General features: G+C 38.6%; 1 protein-coding gene across 3 annotated transcripts in view; it reads right to left on the bottom strand.

The window, feature by feature from the left end:
• Positions 1-5226: 5226 nt before the first annotated feature.
• Positions 5227-18253, bottom strand: part of LOC128694746 (protein eva-1) — a 434222-nt gene continuing 421195 nt past the window's right edge. For all 3 annotated transcript variants that reach the window (XM_053785031.2, XM_053785032.2, XM_053785033.2), the window contains exon 10: positions 5227-13616. In XM_053785031.2, coding sequence (XP_053641006.2) covers positions 13420-13616 — 197 coding nt within the window. In that variant the 3' untranslated portion in view covers positions 5227-13419. The remainder of the gene's footprint in view (positions 13617-18253) is intronic.

Raw genomic sequence — 18253 nt, 5'->3', positions numbered from 1 at the left:
AAATTCCCATCAAATGTCAAAAAAATAAAATACAGTGGACTCTCAGTTATCTACTGTAATCCATTCTAGAAGGTCGGCCTAAAACCGAAATGGCCTACAACCGAAATAATATTTGCCATAAGTACAATTAATCTGTACCAGACACCCAAAAATATAAACAAAAAATACATTTTTTAAAGATAAATTATAGTTATACATACACAGACTGGCCTGTGGGGGCATTGACCCCCAGAACTGTCTCCAGGTCCAGGTAAACAAAACAATGAGTATCAAATAAAATAAAAAAATGAACATTTAAATCACTATTATATACCTTTATTGAAGACTCTTGTTGGCTTATAGAAGACAGGTAGGAGGAGAGAGGGAGGACTGATTATTGTTTGGAAGGGGAATCTCCCTCCATATGGGCTTCAGGTATCAAAGCCCTCTCTGGGGTTACTTCCCTCCCTGCCTGCTACACTCCCTGCATACCTGCTACACTCCCTGCATACCTCCTACACTCCCTGCATGCCTGCTACACCCCCTGCCTCCCTTCCACACTTCCTGTTTCCCTGCTACACTCCCTCCCTCCATGCTACACTCCCTGCCTCCCTGCTACACTCCCTCCATCCATGCTACACTCCCTGCCTGCCTGCTACACTCCCTGCCTCCCTGCTATACTCCTTGCCCCCCTTCCACACTACCTGTTTCCCTGCTACACTCCCTGCTACACTTCCTCCCTCCCTCCATGCTACACTTCCTACATGCCTGCTACACTCCCTGCCTCATCGCTACACTCCCTCCATGCTACACTCCCTGCATGCATGCTACACTCCCTGCCTCCCTTCCACACTCCATTTCCCTGCTACACTCCCTGCCTCCCTTCCACACTCCCTGTTTCCCTGCTACACTCACTGCCTCCCTACTACACTCCCTCCCTCCATGCTACTCTTCCTGAATGTCTGCTGCACTCCCTGCCTTCCTTCCACACTCCCTGTTTCCCTGCTACACTCCCTGCCTCCCTGCTACACTCCCTCCATCCATGCTACACTCCTTCCCTCTATGCTACACTCCCTGCCTCCCTTCCACAGCATATGTGTAAAGAACCTAGGATAACCCAAAAAAGTCATACAGAGTGACTTATTTCCATTGGGGTCCTGCCTCCCCGCTACATTCCCTGCCTGCCTGCTACACTCCCTTTCACAACAATAGTTTCCTTGATTTCTACTTTCTTTGCCAGGATGGAAGTTATTGTTAATTTGAATTTTCCATTATCCTGGCAAGTTCTAGTGCTCGAACACCACTCTCATACTTTTCAACAACTTCTCTCTTAAATTCCATCATGTTTCTCACTTTCTTTACCAAAGGAACTATATGTACTAGGAACTTTCTTTGGGCCCATGGTTGCTTATTTCGCAGTTGCACTCAATCAATAACCACAAAAAAGCACTGGATTATAGTGAAATGTTTGGATGAATGAGCAGAAGTTTCCTCACTCGCCCAGAGACACAGCCAAACTGACTCACGAATGCGCAAACGGCTGGCGGTGGACGGGTGGACGTGTCCAATACGGCCGATAAGCGAAATAATGGCCGATACCCGGAATAAAATTTCGGCCAAAAAACTTGGCGCTAACCGAGTTGGCTGATATCCCGCATAGCCGATAGCCAAGGGTCCACTGTAATATTTAAAGGATACTCCTTATATTTTTGTACATGATTAACTTAAGAGTACAGAATTTTTTAAGAAAAAATTTCAACATATACAGCACCAAATGTTTTACCAAAGACAATTAATATGTATTAATATTTATGGAAAGAGCAAAGCTTTTAGGGATCATTCATCGTGATGTGACAGACATGGCAGAGGTGGAGGTGTTGATGGTAGTGGAGGTATTGATGGTAGTGGTGTTGATGGCAGTGAAGGTGCTGATGATAGTGGAGGTGTTGATGCCAGTGGAGGTGTTGATGATAGTAGTGGTGATGATAGTGGAGGTGTTGAGGTGTTGATGGTAATGGAGGTGTTGATGGGAGTGGAGGTGTTGATGGTAGTGGAGGTATTAAGGGTAGTGGTGTTGATGGCAGTGAAGGTGTTGATGATAGTGGAGGTGTTGATGGCAATGGAGGTGTTCATGGCAGTAAAGGTGTTGATGGTAATGGAGGTGTTGATGGCAGTGGAGGTGTTGATGGTAGTAGTGGTGATGATAGTGGAGGTGTTAATCATACTGGAGGTGTTGATAGTAGTGGAGGTATTGATGGTAGTGGAGGTACTGATGGTAGTGGAGGTACTGATGGTAGTGGAGGTACTGATGGTAGTGGAGGTACTGATGGTAGTGGAGGTACTGATGGTAGTGGAGGTACTGATGGTAGTGGAGGTGTTGATGGTAGTGGAGGTACTGATGGTAGTGGAGGTGTTGATGGTAGTGGAGGTACTGATGGTAGTGGAGGTACTGATGGTAGTGGAGGTACTGATGGTAGTGGAGGTACTGATGGTAGTGGAGGTGTTGATGGTAGTGGAGGTGTTGATGGTAGTGGAGGTGATGATGGTAGTGGAGGTGTTGATGGTAGTGGAGGTGTTGATGGTAGTGGAGGTGTTGATGGTAGTGGAGGTACTGATGGTAGTGGAGGTACTGATGGTAGTGGAGGTGTTGATGGTAGTGGAGGTGTTGATGGTAGTGGAGGTGTTGATGGTGGTGGAGGTGTTGATTGTAGTGGAGGTATTGATGGTAGTGGAGGTATTGATGGTAGTGGAGGTATTGATGGTAGTGGAGGTATTGATGATAGTGGAGGTATTGATGATAGTAGAGGTATTGATGGTAGTGGAGGTGTTGATGTAAGTGGTGTTGATGGTAGTGGTGTTGATGGTAGTGGTGGTGTTAATGGTAGTGGAGGTGTTGATGGTAGCAGAAGTGTTGATGGCAGTGGAGGTATTGATGGTAGTAGAGGTATTGATGGTAGTGGAGGTGTTGACGATAGTGGAGGTGTTGACGATAGTGGAGGTGTTGATGTAAGTGGTGTTGATGGTAGCGGTGGTGTTAATGGTAGTGGAGGTGTTGATGGTAGCAGAGGTGTTGATGGCAGTGGAGGTACTGATTGTAGTTTAGGTGTTGAGGGTAGTGGAGGTGTTGATGGTAGTGGAGGTGTTGATGGTAGTGGAGGTGTTGATGGTAGTGGAGGTATTGATGGTAGTGGAGGTGTTGATGGTAGTGGAGGTATTGATGGTAGTGGAGGTGTTGATGGTGGTGGAGGTATTGATGGTGGTGGAGGTATTGATGGTAGTGGAGGTATTGATGGTAGTAGAGGTATTGATGGTAGTAGAGGTATTGATGGTAGTAGAGGTAATGATGGTAGTAGAGGTATTGATGGTAGAGGAGGTGTTGACGATAGTGGAGGTGTTGATGGTAGTGGAGGTACTGACTGTAGTTTAGGTGTTGATGGTAGTGTAGGTGTTGATGGCAGTGTAGGTGTTGAGGGTAGTGGAGGTGTTGATGGTAGTGGAGGTGTTGATGGTAGTGGAAGTGTTGATGGAAGTGGAGGTGTTGATGGTAGTGGAGGTATTGATGGTAGTGGAGGTGTTGATGGTAGTGGAGGTGTTGATGGTAGTGGAGGTACTGATGGTAGTGGAGGTGTTGAGTGAAGTGGAAGTGTTGAGGGAAATGGAGATGTTGAGTGAAGTAGAGGTGTTGAAGAAAGAGATGGTGATGAAGAAAAGGATGGCAGCATTGAAGAAAGGGGTGGCAGTATTGAAGGCATGGTAGTGTTGAAGAAAGGGGTGGCAATGTTGAAGAACGGGATGACAGTATTGAAGAAAAGAGTGGCAGTGATTGAGAAAGGGGTGGCAGTATTGGAGAAAGGGGTGGCAGTATTGGAGAAAGAGGTTGCAGTGTTGAAGAAAGGGGTGGCAGTATTGAAGAAAGGGGTGGCAGTATTGAAGAAAGGGGTGGCAGTGTTGAAGAAAGGGATGGCAGTGTTGAAGAAAGGGATGGCAGTCTTGAAGAAAGGGATGACAGTATTGAAGAAAATGGTAGCAGTGATGGAGAAAGGGGAGGTAGTGTTGGAGAAAGGGGTTGTATTGAAGAAAGGGATTGCAGTGTTGAAGAAAGGGGTGGCAGTATTGTAGGAAGGGATGGCAGTATTGAAGAAAGGGGTGGCAGTGTTGGAGAAAGGGTGGCAGTGTTGATGAAAGGAATTGCAGTAATGAAGAAAGGAATGGCAGTGTTGGAGAAAGAGGTGACAATGTTAAAGAAAGGGGTGGCAGTGTTGAAGAAAGGGGTGGCAGTGTTGAGGAAAGGGGTGGTAGTGTTGAAGAAATGGGTGGTAGTGTTGAAGAAATGGGTGGCAGTGTTGAAGAAATGGGTGACAGTGTTGAAGAAAGGGGTGGCAGTGTTGAAGAAAGGGGTGGCAGTGTTGAAGAAAGGGGTGGCAGTGTTGAAGAAAGAGGTTGAGGGAACAATCAGTTATTAGCTTTCTTATTTAGCTCTCACACATAATTTGAAACTTTTACATACTAAATTAAGTAGACTGTAGCCAAGGACAACCCAACAGTCAAAAAATGAGAGTTACTGCCATTGTGGTCCCTGTGTTATATGTTATACAGTCAAACCTCGGTTTTTGTATGCCCTAGTTTTCGTATGATTTGGTTTTTGCCAACTTTTGTCATCAAAATTTTGTCCTAGTTTTCATACATCTGCTCGGTTTTTGTACAGTTGAAAATAGTCTGTGCCAAACTCGCCTGCCTGCCCACGTGACTCAGCCACTTATTTCCCGGCATCAAGTGCCTACACAAAAAATCCCATGTGTTTGTGATTCAGTCTGCCTTTGTTTCTCATTGAGTGAGCATCACCCCGTGCATTCATCTGAAACATTTAGCAATTATTTTTTGTGCCTGTTTATCGAGTGCGACTGCTAAATAAGCCACCATGAGGCCAAAGAAAGTTCCGAGTGCCAGCCACATGTATGCAAAGTGGAATGAGTTGCAAAGTTTTGTGGAGAAATATCACCCAAACAAAGCTGCTGCAAGCTGTGTCTGCAACATATTCACTGACAATGCCTTGTCCCATTTTAGGCAAATCTTAGAGAGATACCAGAAACAGACCTCTCTGGACAGATTTTTTGTGCGACAGGGGTCCAGTGACTCAAGCTGGTTCTAGTGCCAGTAAAAGACAAAGAAGGGAAGTAACCCTGGAAAGGGCCTCAATATCTGAATTCCTTATGGACAGGGATTCCCCTTCCAAACAATAACCTCCTCCTCCTCCTCCTCCTCCTCCCTCTCCCCTCCTCGCCGTCTCCCATATGCCAACAAGAGTCGTCAATAAAGGGAAGAGTGATGTTAAATGTTCATTTATCCATTTCATTAGTCATTTATATTTCTCATTGTCTTCTGTATGTAAAACTATAGTTATTCTCTATAAAATATATTTTTTGTTAATATTTTTAGGTGTCTGGAATGGATTAATTGGATTTACATTATTTCTTATGGGAAATATTGCTTCAGTTTTCATACGATTCGGTTTTTGTCAGACCTTTTCGAACACATTAATCATGAAAACTGAGGTTCCACTGTCCTTTATATTTACATATACATAATTAAATGCTGCCTTGCTCTCTACCCTTAATGATATTAACCCCTTGACTGTCGCAACCCCCAGTCCTGAGGTGTCTCCTGGTGTCGCAAAATTTCAAAAAAAAAAAAAAAAAAAAAAATTCTTATGAAATGATACAGAATCTTTTCCCGATTGTAATAACACCAAAAAAAACCAATGTCAATGGAAAACTGATGGAATTATGCTCTCGCGAAGTTAGTGACCTTGGCGATATTTACAAATTGGTGATTTTGCCCACTTTGAGCACTATTTTTGGCTAATTCCATTGTCCAGTCGACCAAACTCATAGCTACTTCTTTAGAACTCCATTTTTTCTATCGATTGAGCACAAGAAACTGCCCATTTGCTGATTTCAACTACCCAATAACGTGGTCAGAGATTTGCAATTTGGCCAATTTCATGAAAATTAAAAAATATGACAATTTCAAAATAAGGTCCAGAATGAACAATGTAGACATTCCTGGCTCTAAAATAACATTTTCTTTGTTCATCAGTCACGTCTCCAGGCCCCTCTGATATTACTCTTGCTTTCTATTTTGAATTTTTATTCAAACAAAAAATAGAAGATTTACTGTTATGCAGATTACTGCAATACTATAATAATTGTACAAATAATGTCAACCCAGTCATGACTGCATATTAGAATGGCTAGTTGGACATTTATTGAACAATGACATTTGTTTACCTTTGAACATCGGCAAAAATCAAACATTTCCCCTACTTTGAGCTCCATTTCCAGGTTCTTGTTATAGTAAAACCAATCAAAATCACCTCTATTTCTATAATATGTTTTCCATTCTATCAAATGAGACCAAGAAAACGAGAATACAGCCATAAATACTATACGAAATAGACCAAAAATTCAGCATTTTAATTAAAAAGTTTATTTTTTTTCTCATTATGCACTGCGTGCTCCAGGATTTTTTTTTTATATGGTACACACTGACCACACAGACTCATTCTCTCACATGTGAGCCTACCAGCTTTCTCCTGCTTGATTTGAAGCCGCTAGAATTTATGAGTACGTATATGTACGTCAAACACGGTACCTCATAAGACGTATATATACGACCAAAACAGTCAAAGGGTTAATAATAGTCAGTCAACCAAAGAATGAACATATCACATTAATAAACCTATCATGAATATTGTAATACAAAAATGTATTCTCCTCCCTTTCTGAAAATTCATTCTTTAGATGTTCTTTTGGTCTATTCTTAAATTACTTTATACTAAGACATGGTCAAATAAAGGCAACTAAAATGCGGGAAGCAGGAGGTTAGTAACCCCTTCTCCTGTATAAATTACTAAATGTAAAGTAAAAGGACACAAGTGCAACTAATGTGACATTGTATTGTGGCAATGTTTTGCTCTCCGGGAGCTTTGTCAAACCTTTACAAACAGTACATGGACACAGAGGGTATATATAGGCTCAGAGTGAGGTGCAATACTAGTGGTAGTAGTAGTAGTAGTGATATAAGTAGTAGTAATACAATATGTTAGAACAATTAACTTGCACATGAGTAAAAGGATATAAAAGCTATTACTTGGAAAACATAAAAATAGGTTAGACAAATATTTCTATTGGAGGCTGGATAGCGAAGGCATTTGCACTTGTGTCCTTTTACTTTACATATTGTCGGTAATTCTACCAACTTTATTACAAAAACTTTATAGGTTTCTTTTTCAGATCACCCTGCCTCAGTGGGAGACGACCAATATGTAGAAGAAAAAAAAATGATCAGGTAATCCATTCCAGTCCTTTTCCCCTCTGTAATAGGTGTTTGAGCCTTGGTCACCTACCAACTGTGGGCAGACTACTAAATACTACAAAATGGCGTTTACTTCCCCTAACACCATAATGGCTATGGTTCCCAACTTTTACACAATTTTCAGAAATTCTGGACATTGGTTGTTAGCAATTTTGTAAACACAGTTTAAGGTCACCATGTCTATGAAATTTCCTTTTGGTATTTGGATTTTTATATAATTCATTTTGAACTCTGCTTAAGTCATAATAAATGCCCGTCAATGAATGAATAGAAGGATGGATGGGAGGTTTGAACTGGTAGAGCATTGGCCCTGTCAATTTATGGACCATGATTCGAGAATCCAGTCTATCCTGGTATTCATAATTCATTATGATAATTAAGGTGGTGTCTCTTGAGTGAGAACCTCTGAAGCTTGACTGTAAACCATCAAGAATGATAATGTTATTAAGATATATACAGTGGACCCCCGCATAGCGACTTTAATCCGTGCAAGAGGGCTCATTGTTATGCGAAATGATCGGTATGCGAATGAATTTTCCCCATAAGAAATAATGGAAATCAAATTAATCCGTGCAAGACACCCAAAAGTATGAAAAAAAAAATTTTACCACATGAAATATACATTTTCCTACACACAAAGAGAAGGATACATGCACAATAGTAGAGTAGTACATGCACAATATATATTGTGCATGTACTAGTCTACTAAATGAAGAATAAATGACACTTACCTTTATTGAAGATGCAGCAATGACTGATGAGACACTGTGTCCTGGGAGTGCCTTTTCCTCCTGAGTACTGTAGGTCCTGTTTGGCATTTTCTTCCAGAACAGGCCTTATCACACTGTGTATGCCACTACGATTCTTAAATCTCTCAAACCAACCTTTGCTGGCTTTAAATTCACCAATATGAGCACTAGTTCCAGGCATTTTTCCCTGTTCACCTGGGTGTTAGTCGACTGGTGTGGGTTGCATTCTGGGAGACAAGATTAAGGACCCCAATGGAAATAAGTTAGACAGTCTTCGATGACACTGACTTTTTTGGGTTATCCTGGGTGGCAAATCCTCTGGGGTTAATTGTTTCTTGGTATTCTCAATAAGCCACACCAACAATGGTGCTACAGCAGCAGCAGCAGCAGCTGACAGTGCTACAGCAGCAGCAGACGATGCTACAGCAGCAGCAGATGATGCTACAGCAGCAGCAGAAGCAGCAGCTGACAGTGCTACAGCAGCAGCAGATGATGCTACAGCAGCAGCAGACGATGCTACAGCAGCAGCAGCAGCTGTACCACCAATAGTAGCGATGGTTGATTGGGGTTTATTATACAACCTGGCCAGCTCGGAGACACGCACTCCACTTTCATACTTATCAATGATCTTTTTCTTCATCTCTATAGTAATTCTCACCCTTATTGCTGTAGGGTTGGCACTAGAAGCTTTCTTGGGACCCATGGTCACTTATTTTGCAGATAAAATCACCAAAAACACTGTAATAATACGAAATGTTCCGATTGTATGCTTGGATGTTACCGTGGAGGCTGGCTGGTAAACAATGCCACCGGCGGCACATGTGAGGCTGGCTAAGGGCGCACATTGGACGCGTCTCGGACGAAGAGCGGTGAGTGGGTTTTTGAGCGGTATGCGAGGCAAAATTTTTGCGATAAAAGCGAGCGGTATGCGGATTGAACGTTATGTGATGCGTACGGTATGCGGGGGTCCACTGTAATTATTAAGTAATATATGTATACCTGGAGATACCTGGAGAGGGTTTCAGGAGTCAACACCCTTGTGGCCTGGTCTGTAGGGTTTTAGACATAGTGTACACATTAAGAGGCCACTTGTTACTCACATTTGATCTAGTTTTCCCTGAAATTAGGAGTGACTGGCTGTTTAGAGCCTCTCTAGCACAATTTTGGAGGTGATGGAAACATGTATTATGAAAGCTATGGGTAATTTCAATTTGAAAATACTGGAAAGCTATCAAGGTCGGTGCTTTTGGATGGGTTCAGTCTGTTTTGTACAAATACTCAGGATGCACCTGACAATTGGAATTTGTTGGGTGTGATGCCAATATTATTATAGATTTTAAAAATCACAGGAGTCTGTGTTGAAATTATCTGATGCCACTTTACAGTAGGTATCATAAAGTCAGACAAAGTGGCTTATTTCCACTGGGAGTCCTTGCCATACTGCCAAAGATTTAAATGATTGGCTAATTGTATGTGAAATTTTGATCATTAATGACCAGCCTCTTAACTCAGCAGGGTTTAATCTGATAGAGAAGATGTAGAACCTTATCAGTCATGAGTTTCATGTCATGTATGTGTCTATCCCCAAAATCTTAAGTGCCATTAACCCTTAAACTGTCTAAACGTAGATCTACGTTTTTTCAACATTTGAAAGTATGTAAAAAAGTAGATCTTTTTTTTTTTTACATTTGAAAACGTGTAAAAAAAAACTTTGATCTACTTTTTTTTTTTTGTTATATTTGAAAATATGTAAAAGAAACGTAGATCTACTTTTGGAGAATTACGCATGTGAACGTAGATCTGCTTGGATAGTTTAAGGGTTAAGCAGGTGTGGGAAGGTATCGACTCTTCTACCCTGCCTAGAAAATGGATAATAATAATATAATCGAAACTAAGCGCTAAACCATCAAGGGCCATACAAAATAGTAGGTCACATGAGCAATTCATACAGATTTCAGTATTTTATAGTTATGATGAGCATTCTCATTATTTGTGTGATGAGTTTATGCATACGTATATCTGTGATGCCTACTGGAGATACTTCATAGCATACCTTATGATCAGTATTTAGCACTATGTTAAAACTATTATTGCTGTACCTGAGTACTTTTAATTATTGCCAAAGTTGTCTCAGGTTGTTTCTACATGCTTTAATTTTACAACTACAGTCCTTGCCCATTTTACATATTTCTTTACCTGTGTAATTCATCTAGTGCTGCAACATCTTGCCTTTTGCATTAAACCTTTTCAGTAAATGATTTATGAGTAAGATGCTGTTTAATATTTCACCAGTTATCCAGGGTCTGATTCTGCTTTTTTTTTCTAATCTCTCATTTGGTAGTAGAAGTGTTAGGATAGAGGGGGAAGTGTTAAGGGAAGAGATGAAGGTGTTGAGAGTACAAGTGGAGGTGTTGAGAGTACAAGTGGAGGTGTTGAGAGTACAAGTGGAGGTGTTGCAAGTACAAGTCGAGGTGTTGCGAGTACCAGAGGTGTTGTGAGTACAAGTGGAGGTGTTGTGAGTACAAGTGGAGGTGTTGTGAGTACAAGCGGAGGTGTTGCAAGTACCAGAGGTGTTGTGAGTACAAGTGGAGGTGTTGTGAGTACAAGTGGAGGTGTTGAAAGTACAAGTGGAGGTGTTGTGAATACAAGCAGAGGCAGAAGCCAATACTGTGCATTACAGACCAAGAGTTACAAGTTAATAAATATATTTATGTTGCTTTTGCATTTTATATAAGACATAATTAGTGCCTACATTACCCAGGTACAAAACATCAACTGTATAACAAAATATTTATATTTAGTTATAATTCCAGACAAGTTAATACATCTCTATATTATTATATTTCTTTGAAAATATGTTCAAAATTATTTAAAATTATCTAGACTTATTCAGAGCTACCATAACAGTGACGTCTTCAAGATTTAAAATATTGTACATAAAAGTATACGAGGTCAGTTACTGGAGTTTACCTGGAGAGAGTTCCGGGGGTCAACAACAAAATGTTTTGTGTACATTTTTAATGCATTATTATATCATCATTTAATAATCATGTTTTCATGACAAATTACTGACTATCATGTAGTTACAATAATTAGGTGTTAATTATTACATAACAATGACCCAAGTTGAGATTGATGATAAGTATATGTAGAGAACAAAAAATGAAAAAAGCATTTGATAACAATTAACTCAGTCGCAGCTTTTCCAAGCCAATAAACATCCCCTCAAGGAAGGTTTGCTGATGGTGGTGAGATGCTCATGATTCAGGAAATTGAGTCAGTGCTCCTATTCTTGGACTAAACTTCAACATATTCCATTTCCAGAAGAATCCCTCCTCCACAAGCCATGCATGTCTTAAGAGGTGACTAAAATTCCAGGAGCAAGGGGCTAGTAACCCCTTCTCCTGTATAAAGTAGTAAATGTAAAAATAAATGCCTTTGTTTTTCTTTTTAAATCATCCTGCCCTAGTGAGAGATGGCTGGCACACTGAAAAAAAAAAATTATGAAAGTGTTTCTTCTTTTGAGGTCACCCTGCTTCAGTGGGAGACAGCTGGTGTACAAAAAAAAACAAAAAAAACAAAAAAAAAAAAAAGAAATTTCCATTTCCCTAGGCACTGTATGACCCCTATGGTCTTAGCACTCCCCCTGTATGAATATGACCAACATGTCAAGCTGCCATTTACGGTCAAAATCTTCCTGATGCAATGAACACATTTTCTGGGAATCATCTCTTAATTTATAGTATCATGGCATAGCTTAATAAATAAAAAAAAATGTTCTGGCTTTAAATAATGTGTATATGACTACAGTATTTAAATAAACTCAGCCTTTGTCTAGAAAAAGTTCACTACTACACTGATAGTTCATAACATGAAAACAACAGATTGATATTAAACTCAGTGACTCAAGGTATACAGTACAAAAACATATATTAAACCTGGAGTAAAATAAACTGATATAATTGCACAACATGTTAAGACATATAATAATATTTCTGTTCTATGAAATAATCAGAAAAAAATAATACTGAGGTGGTATTACAGGAATTCTGGAAATATTTTTACAATAACACGCTACTATTATTAGAGGGTTAAATTCTGAGGGGTTAAATATTTTAATACCATAATTTCATTTTTATGTTGTTATTGGAGGAAAAATATTACATTTAAAAAAAATATAACAGACACTGAACTCAACATGATTTGTATAAATGGTTTAGAAAATTGATAAGTTGATAAATGAGGCACTTGTGCAACATTTGGGAGTCTTCATTTTGGAAACTTTTCACTAGCCAGTGGCTTCTTCAGTCCAATATAGAGAAGAATGGTGGAAAATGAGAAGTTTGAGGTAATCAGTCCCTCAGCCTGGAGTCGATGTGTTCAGTCCATCATTTTCAATCAAATTACTTTTATTATGAATGATGGATTGAACACATCGACTCGGGGAGAGACTGATTACTGGAAACGTGTCCCGTAGCTCGACTGCTAGCACTCATCTCACACAGTGAGGTCTGGAGTTTGAATCCCCGGTATGGCTGGATAACATTAGGACATGTTTCCATAAGACACCTGCTGTCCATGTTCACCCATCAGTATAAAATAGGTACCTAGGCATTAGTCAACTGGTGTGGGTCACATCCTGGGACGAAACTGACCTAATATGCCCGAAATGCTCTACATTACAAGCGGCTTTCTATAGAGTAGTATGTCATAGATGTCAGCTAGGTTTGTATACCTTGTACATGTACTTGTAGAAATAAGATATTATATTATTATTAAATGTTGCACAAGTGACTCATTTTTTCAAGATGACTGACACATTAAAAACTGGATCAATTATCAAATATTATTTAATCATGCACAACTAGAGGAAGATCCTGATTATTGTTTCAACATATTACCCTCTGTATCTTTCTCAGTGTAATTGGCACAGACATTCACTATGCTTCTTCACATTCTTCATACACAACACATATGCCTTCATATATATAAAAACTGCACAAATATACATACTGTACAAACAATGAATATATATACATGCACATTATACAGTATGTAAATTTCCCTAATACATAATATCTGGGTTCATATAAAATATCAAAGCAATACTTTACACATTTTTGGTTTCATTACATTGTCAGAATATAATTATGTAACATTAAGTACACACTAACACACTGAGCAAAGAAATAAAAATATTCATTCAAAAGAAAATGTATTAGCATATGTACAATGTCTACAATTGTCTGGTATAAATAACTTTAAAGATAACTATGCTATACAGTTTATAAATCTATAAAAGTCCCTTTATGGACAACTAACTATAGAATAACTGATTGTTATTATTTCTGCTCAAGCTTCGTGGATTTGTGTCGCTGTCCTGGCGCCTGATTCCAGGCCTGGCAGTGTTATATCGAACGACATCCTGAGTAGGCTCCTGAGGTGAGGGTGATCTTCCCAGAGAAGATTCCAGTGCGCCTTGCATATCTAAATCTCCATCTATATCATCTATATCTGAAAGAAAATCATTCTATAAAGTTTTCATTTACAAGAATGACAGCCAGTGACATTCTGTAGCATTTGACAACTCCCTCCCCTTCAAAGGGCTACAGTTTTTTCGTGTTACGGGAGAGGGATTGATGTGCACTTCAGTGGTATTGGAGGGGCACAAAGACTAAGACAACCCATGCCAAAGAGGACAAACTTAAAGATTTGTCGCTAATTTGTGAGTTACTTGTCAGATCACAACTTTCAGTATGATTTCTGTGCATCTAGACCAAAATGCATTTTTGTATTGTATTTTGTGTTGTCAACAGCATCTCAGAGAGCTCTGCAAATTCCAGAACCTGAATTTTGATTAAACTGAACACTAGATGAACCAAAACATCCTTGCAATGAAAAAAAAAATTTGTTGTGATAAACAGATAAGGTTTTGATGGTATAACTTAAGAGGGAAAAAAAATCACAATACATGTATCTAATTTTCTATAAAATTACGACCCTACTGCAGTGACTCAGAGGGAGTGGTGAACTACACAGGTGCAGCAAGAGAGGATGGCAAGTGTGGCAAGAAGGACAATCATAGAAACATTTAAACATTCATGTACAGAAACCTGTAGAAGTTTCCAGATTTCATACCATCTCAAATTAGACCTAATATAAATGAGATTACCCAACAAAAACAAGCTCACATCTCCCACTGAGTCTGTATACTTACTTAAGGTTACATATACTGTATAAGAGGCTCGTCTATAAGTAGTATATTTTTGGGAAAAATCATGTTTTTATGTAACTGCATTGTTTTATACTTTCTGGATGTCCCATGATCATATTATAAAGTAGTTGCAATTTATGTTATGAATCAAGCACTAAGAGATCTTTTTTTTTTGTTTTTGAATGTATTTCTTATCAATAAAAATTTGGTGGTGAAAGCAAATTTTTATTCTAAACGTGTGGCCTAGAAAAAAAAGTTTGGGAACCACTGCCCTACTGTATTCAGTAGAGCATTACAGAAGTAAATATATACAGTGGAACCCCTACTTATGAGTTTAGTCCATTCCGTGACCCTGCTCGCATCTCGATTTGCTCATTTGTTGAGTCAATTTTCCTCATTTAAATTAAATGAAATGGAATTAATCCATTCCAGTGAAATTTCAGGCACAACAAAATACTTCAATATTTCCCTAATATCAACTCTATCCTAGGTAGTAGGTTGGTAAACAGCAACCGCCCAGGGAGGTACTACCGTCCTGCCAAGTGAGTGTACACCGAAAACCTGTAATTGTTTTACATGATGGTAGGATTGCTGGTGTCTTTTGTCTGTCTCATAAACATGTAAGATTTCAGGTATGTCTTGCTACTTCTACTTGCACTTAGGTCACACTACACATACATGTACAAGCATATATATACACATCCTCTGGGTATTCTTCTATTTTCTTTCTAGTTCTTGCTCTTGTTTATTTCCTCTTATCTCCATGGGGAAGTGGAACAGAATTCTTCCTCCGTAAGCCATGCGTGTTGTAAAAGGTGACTAAAATGCCGGGAGCAAGGGGCTAGTAACCCCTTCTCCCGTATAAATTACTAAATTTAAAAGAGAAACTTTCGTTTTTCTTTTTGGGCCACCCTGCCTTGGTGGGATACGGCCAGTGTGTTGAAAGAAAGAAAGATCAACACTATGTCTTATTTATCTAATATGACTTAACAAACAATATATATAACATAGAAACCTGATATATACACCTACCATCCAACTTACGACCTGCTCGACTTACGACCACTCAACTTACGACTGTCTTTTTTATGCCAAATTTCTGGGAAACAAACAACTATTTGTGTTGTACACAGTGTTTATCCTAAACCTTACAGTATAAAATACAGTACTAACAGCATAAAAAGTAAAGTAAAACGTGAAATACCAAAATAACAAAATAAAACAATAAAATAAAGTCATTACAAAAATGTTTTGTTGATATTCAGTAGTAAAGTTCGACTTACGATCATTTCGACTTACGACCGGTTTCTCGGAACCAAACTCGGTCGTAAGTCAGATGGTAGGTGTACTCTAAAATGAATAAAGTACGTCATTATGTGACAGGTAGAGGCAGCCATAACTGCTCCTGCATTGTTGTGGTATTCACAACAATGTTGTGGGAAAATTCTAGTTAGGAAAACAAATGTAGGTCAGCTGTACACAATCACGAACGAGAATGATCTATCACGATTTCTCAGGGATATTAATCTTACAGAGAATAAATAAACAATGTCCAACCTAAAAGCCTATGTGTAGTGTATGTTTTGCTCCATTATTGTACAAAGTTCATAGTACAATCTCTTAGCAATCAAAAATCAACTACCTCAGTAATGTGATTTTACTAGTAAGCATAAGTCACCTTATGTTATATAATTTTCTTAAATACTAATGTTTGCTTAAATATTTGCTTAATTAATACTTTCTCTGTCCATATTACAACCTCATATTTCTTTAAATACTATTAATTGCTATTACTTACCAAATTTATTATCAAATACCATTTTTTACTTACCAAATTTATTACCAAATACCATTTTTTACCCCTAGGTAGTAGGTTGGTAAACAGCAACCGCCCAGGGAGGTACTACCGTCCTGCCAAGTGAGTGTACAACGAAAACCTATAATTGTTTTACATGATGGTAGGATTGCTGGTGTCTTTTGTCTGTCTCATAAACATGCAAGATTTCAGGTATGTCTTGCTACTTCTACTTGCACTTAGGTCACACTACACATACATGTACAAGCATATATATACACACCCCTCTGGGTATTCTTCTATTTTCTTTCTAGTTCTTCTTCTTGTTTATTTCCTCTTATCTCCATGGGGAAGTGGAGCAGAATTCTTCCGCCGTAAGCCATGCATGTTGTAAGAGGCAACTAAAATGCCGAGAGCAAGGGGCTATTAACCCCTTCTCCCGTATAAATTACTAAATTTAAAAGAGAAACTTTTGTTTTTCTTTTTGGGCCACCCTGCCTTGGTGGGATACGGCTGGTGTGTTGAAAGAAAAGAAAGACCATTTTTTACTATCGGTACAATTTACTCTTAACATTTTTGACATTATTTTAGTTACCATTACTTGTTTAATTACCATAACCTGTTTTAATACCACATTTACTATCTTAGAGTAGTTCCTTACTCTTAAATACCTTGTACTGCCAATTAAGCTCTAGTATAACTACCAGTGCAATACTGAATCCAAATAACTGTTCTTAAAATTTAGTACTTGATAGAAATATTTCTTTTTTCATTTTATTTTTATTAATTAATATTTCTTGTAATCATTATTACTTACTAAAATTTTATTAAACACCATATTTACTACCAGTCAATTTTACTTTTGTACATTAATCATTATTTTATACTTTTCTTAACCTTTTGTTGCCAAATTTTCAAGTTTGTATATTCACCTCCAACCTTTATACTGTATTATCCTTTGTACCATCTTACTCTCATATTATAACCAAGTCATTGCCATTTTTCTTTTTCTATTTTTTCTTTTGGTACATTAATTTGTGTATTTTATCTTGTCAATTTCAATCTAGTTATACTCGTGTTCTTGTTAACAACTTATATTAGACCTTAGTGCAATTGCAAGTGAGAGTCTTGTACCATTTTAACTTGCATTCTTATATTATTAGTTTATACCTACTTTAGCTCATTCTAGCTCAATACATAGACAACACCAAATTCATTATATTAGATCTTAGTGCAATTATAAGAGTCTGGTGCTATTTGTAATTTCGTATTAGTTTATACCTAGTTGTACTTTAGCTCATTCTAGCACAACACACAGACAATATCAACTTCATTATGTTTATTAGTGACTATACTCTATATGACCAAAGTGCTTTAGCTATATACTTGTCCAAACCTCCCACCACTACAGAAATCAGTATTAGAACTCACCGCACAATACAGGATATAAATAACCACTATTTAAACCTAAAAGATGAATGATCACGTTGACCCTGATCTAAACCTCCATCATCTACACACAATCAAAACTTATTGGAGAGTTACTGCCTTCTATTACACAGCATCACAAGCCAACACTTCCCTAAACACTGCTCAAAGTCTATCAGTTCTTAACTACAACATCAGGTCCTTAAGCAAACACTATGATGACCTCCTGGCACTCCTTGAGTCGCTAAAGACACCCTTGTCCTTCATTATTCTTACTGAGACCTGGCTTAAGCAGGACACACTAGATATCTACCCAATACCAGGATACACAGTAATCCACAACTGCAGACCATACCAAGTTGGGGGTGGTATTGCAATCTATTACTCTAAACAACTATCTTGTATTAGCACCACTTGCTTTAGTGATGAATATCTTTGCTAATTTTACTGTAAAAAACCTTAAGATGCCTATAACAATCGGTGCCATTTACCGGATACCCCACACAAACATCCCAAATTTCAGTGAAAATCTAAAGGCACTAATAACAAACAGACAAATGAACAAGCACCACTTTCTCTTAGCTGGAGACTTCAATATCAACCTTGGCCAACCAGATGATCAGCCTGTAACTGATTTCATCAACAATATGAACAACACACTTCTCATACCAACAATAACTAAACCAACCAGGATAACTGAGACAATTGCAACCA

The sequence above is a fragment of the Cherax quadricarinatus genome, chromosome 51 (genome assembly GCF_038502225.1).
Source record: "Cherax quadricarinatus isolate ZL_2023a chromosome 51, ASM3850222v1, whole genome shotgun sequence".
Taxonomy (NCBI): domain Eukaryota; kingdom Metazoa; phylum Arthropoda; class Malacostraca; order Decapoda; family Parastacidae; genus Cherax; species Cherax quadricarinatus.
This window is presented reverse-complemented; position numbering and strand designations above follow the sequence as displayed.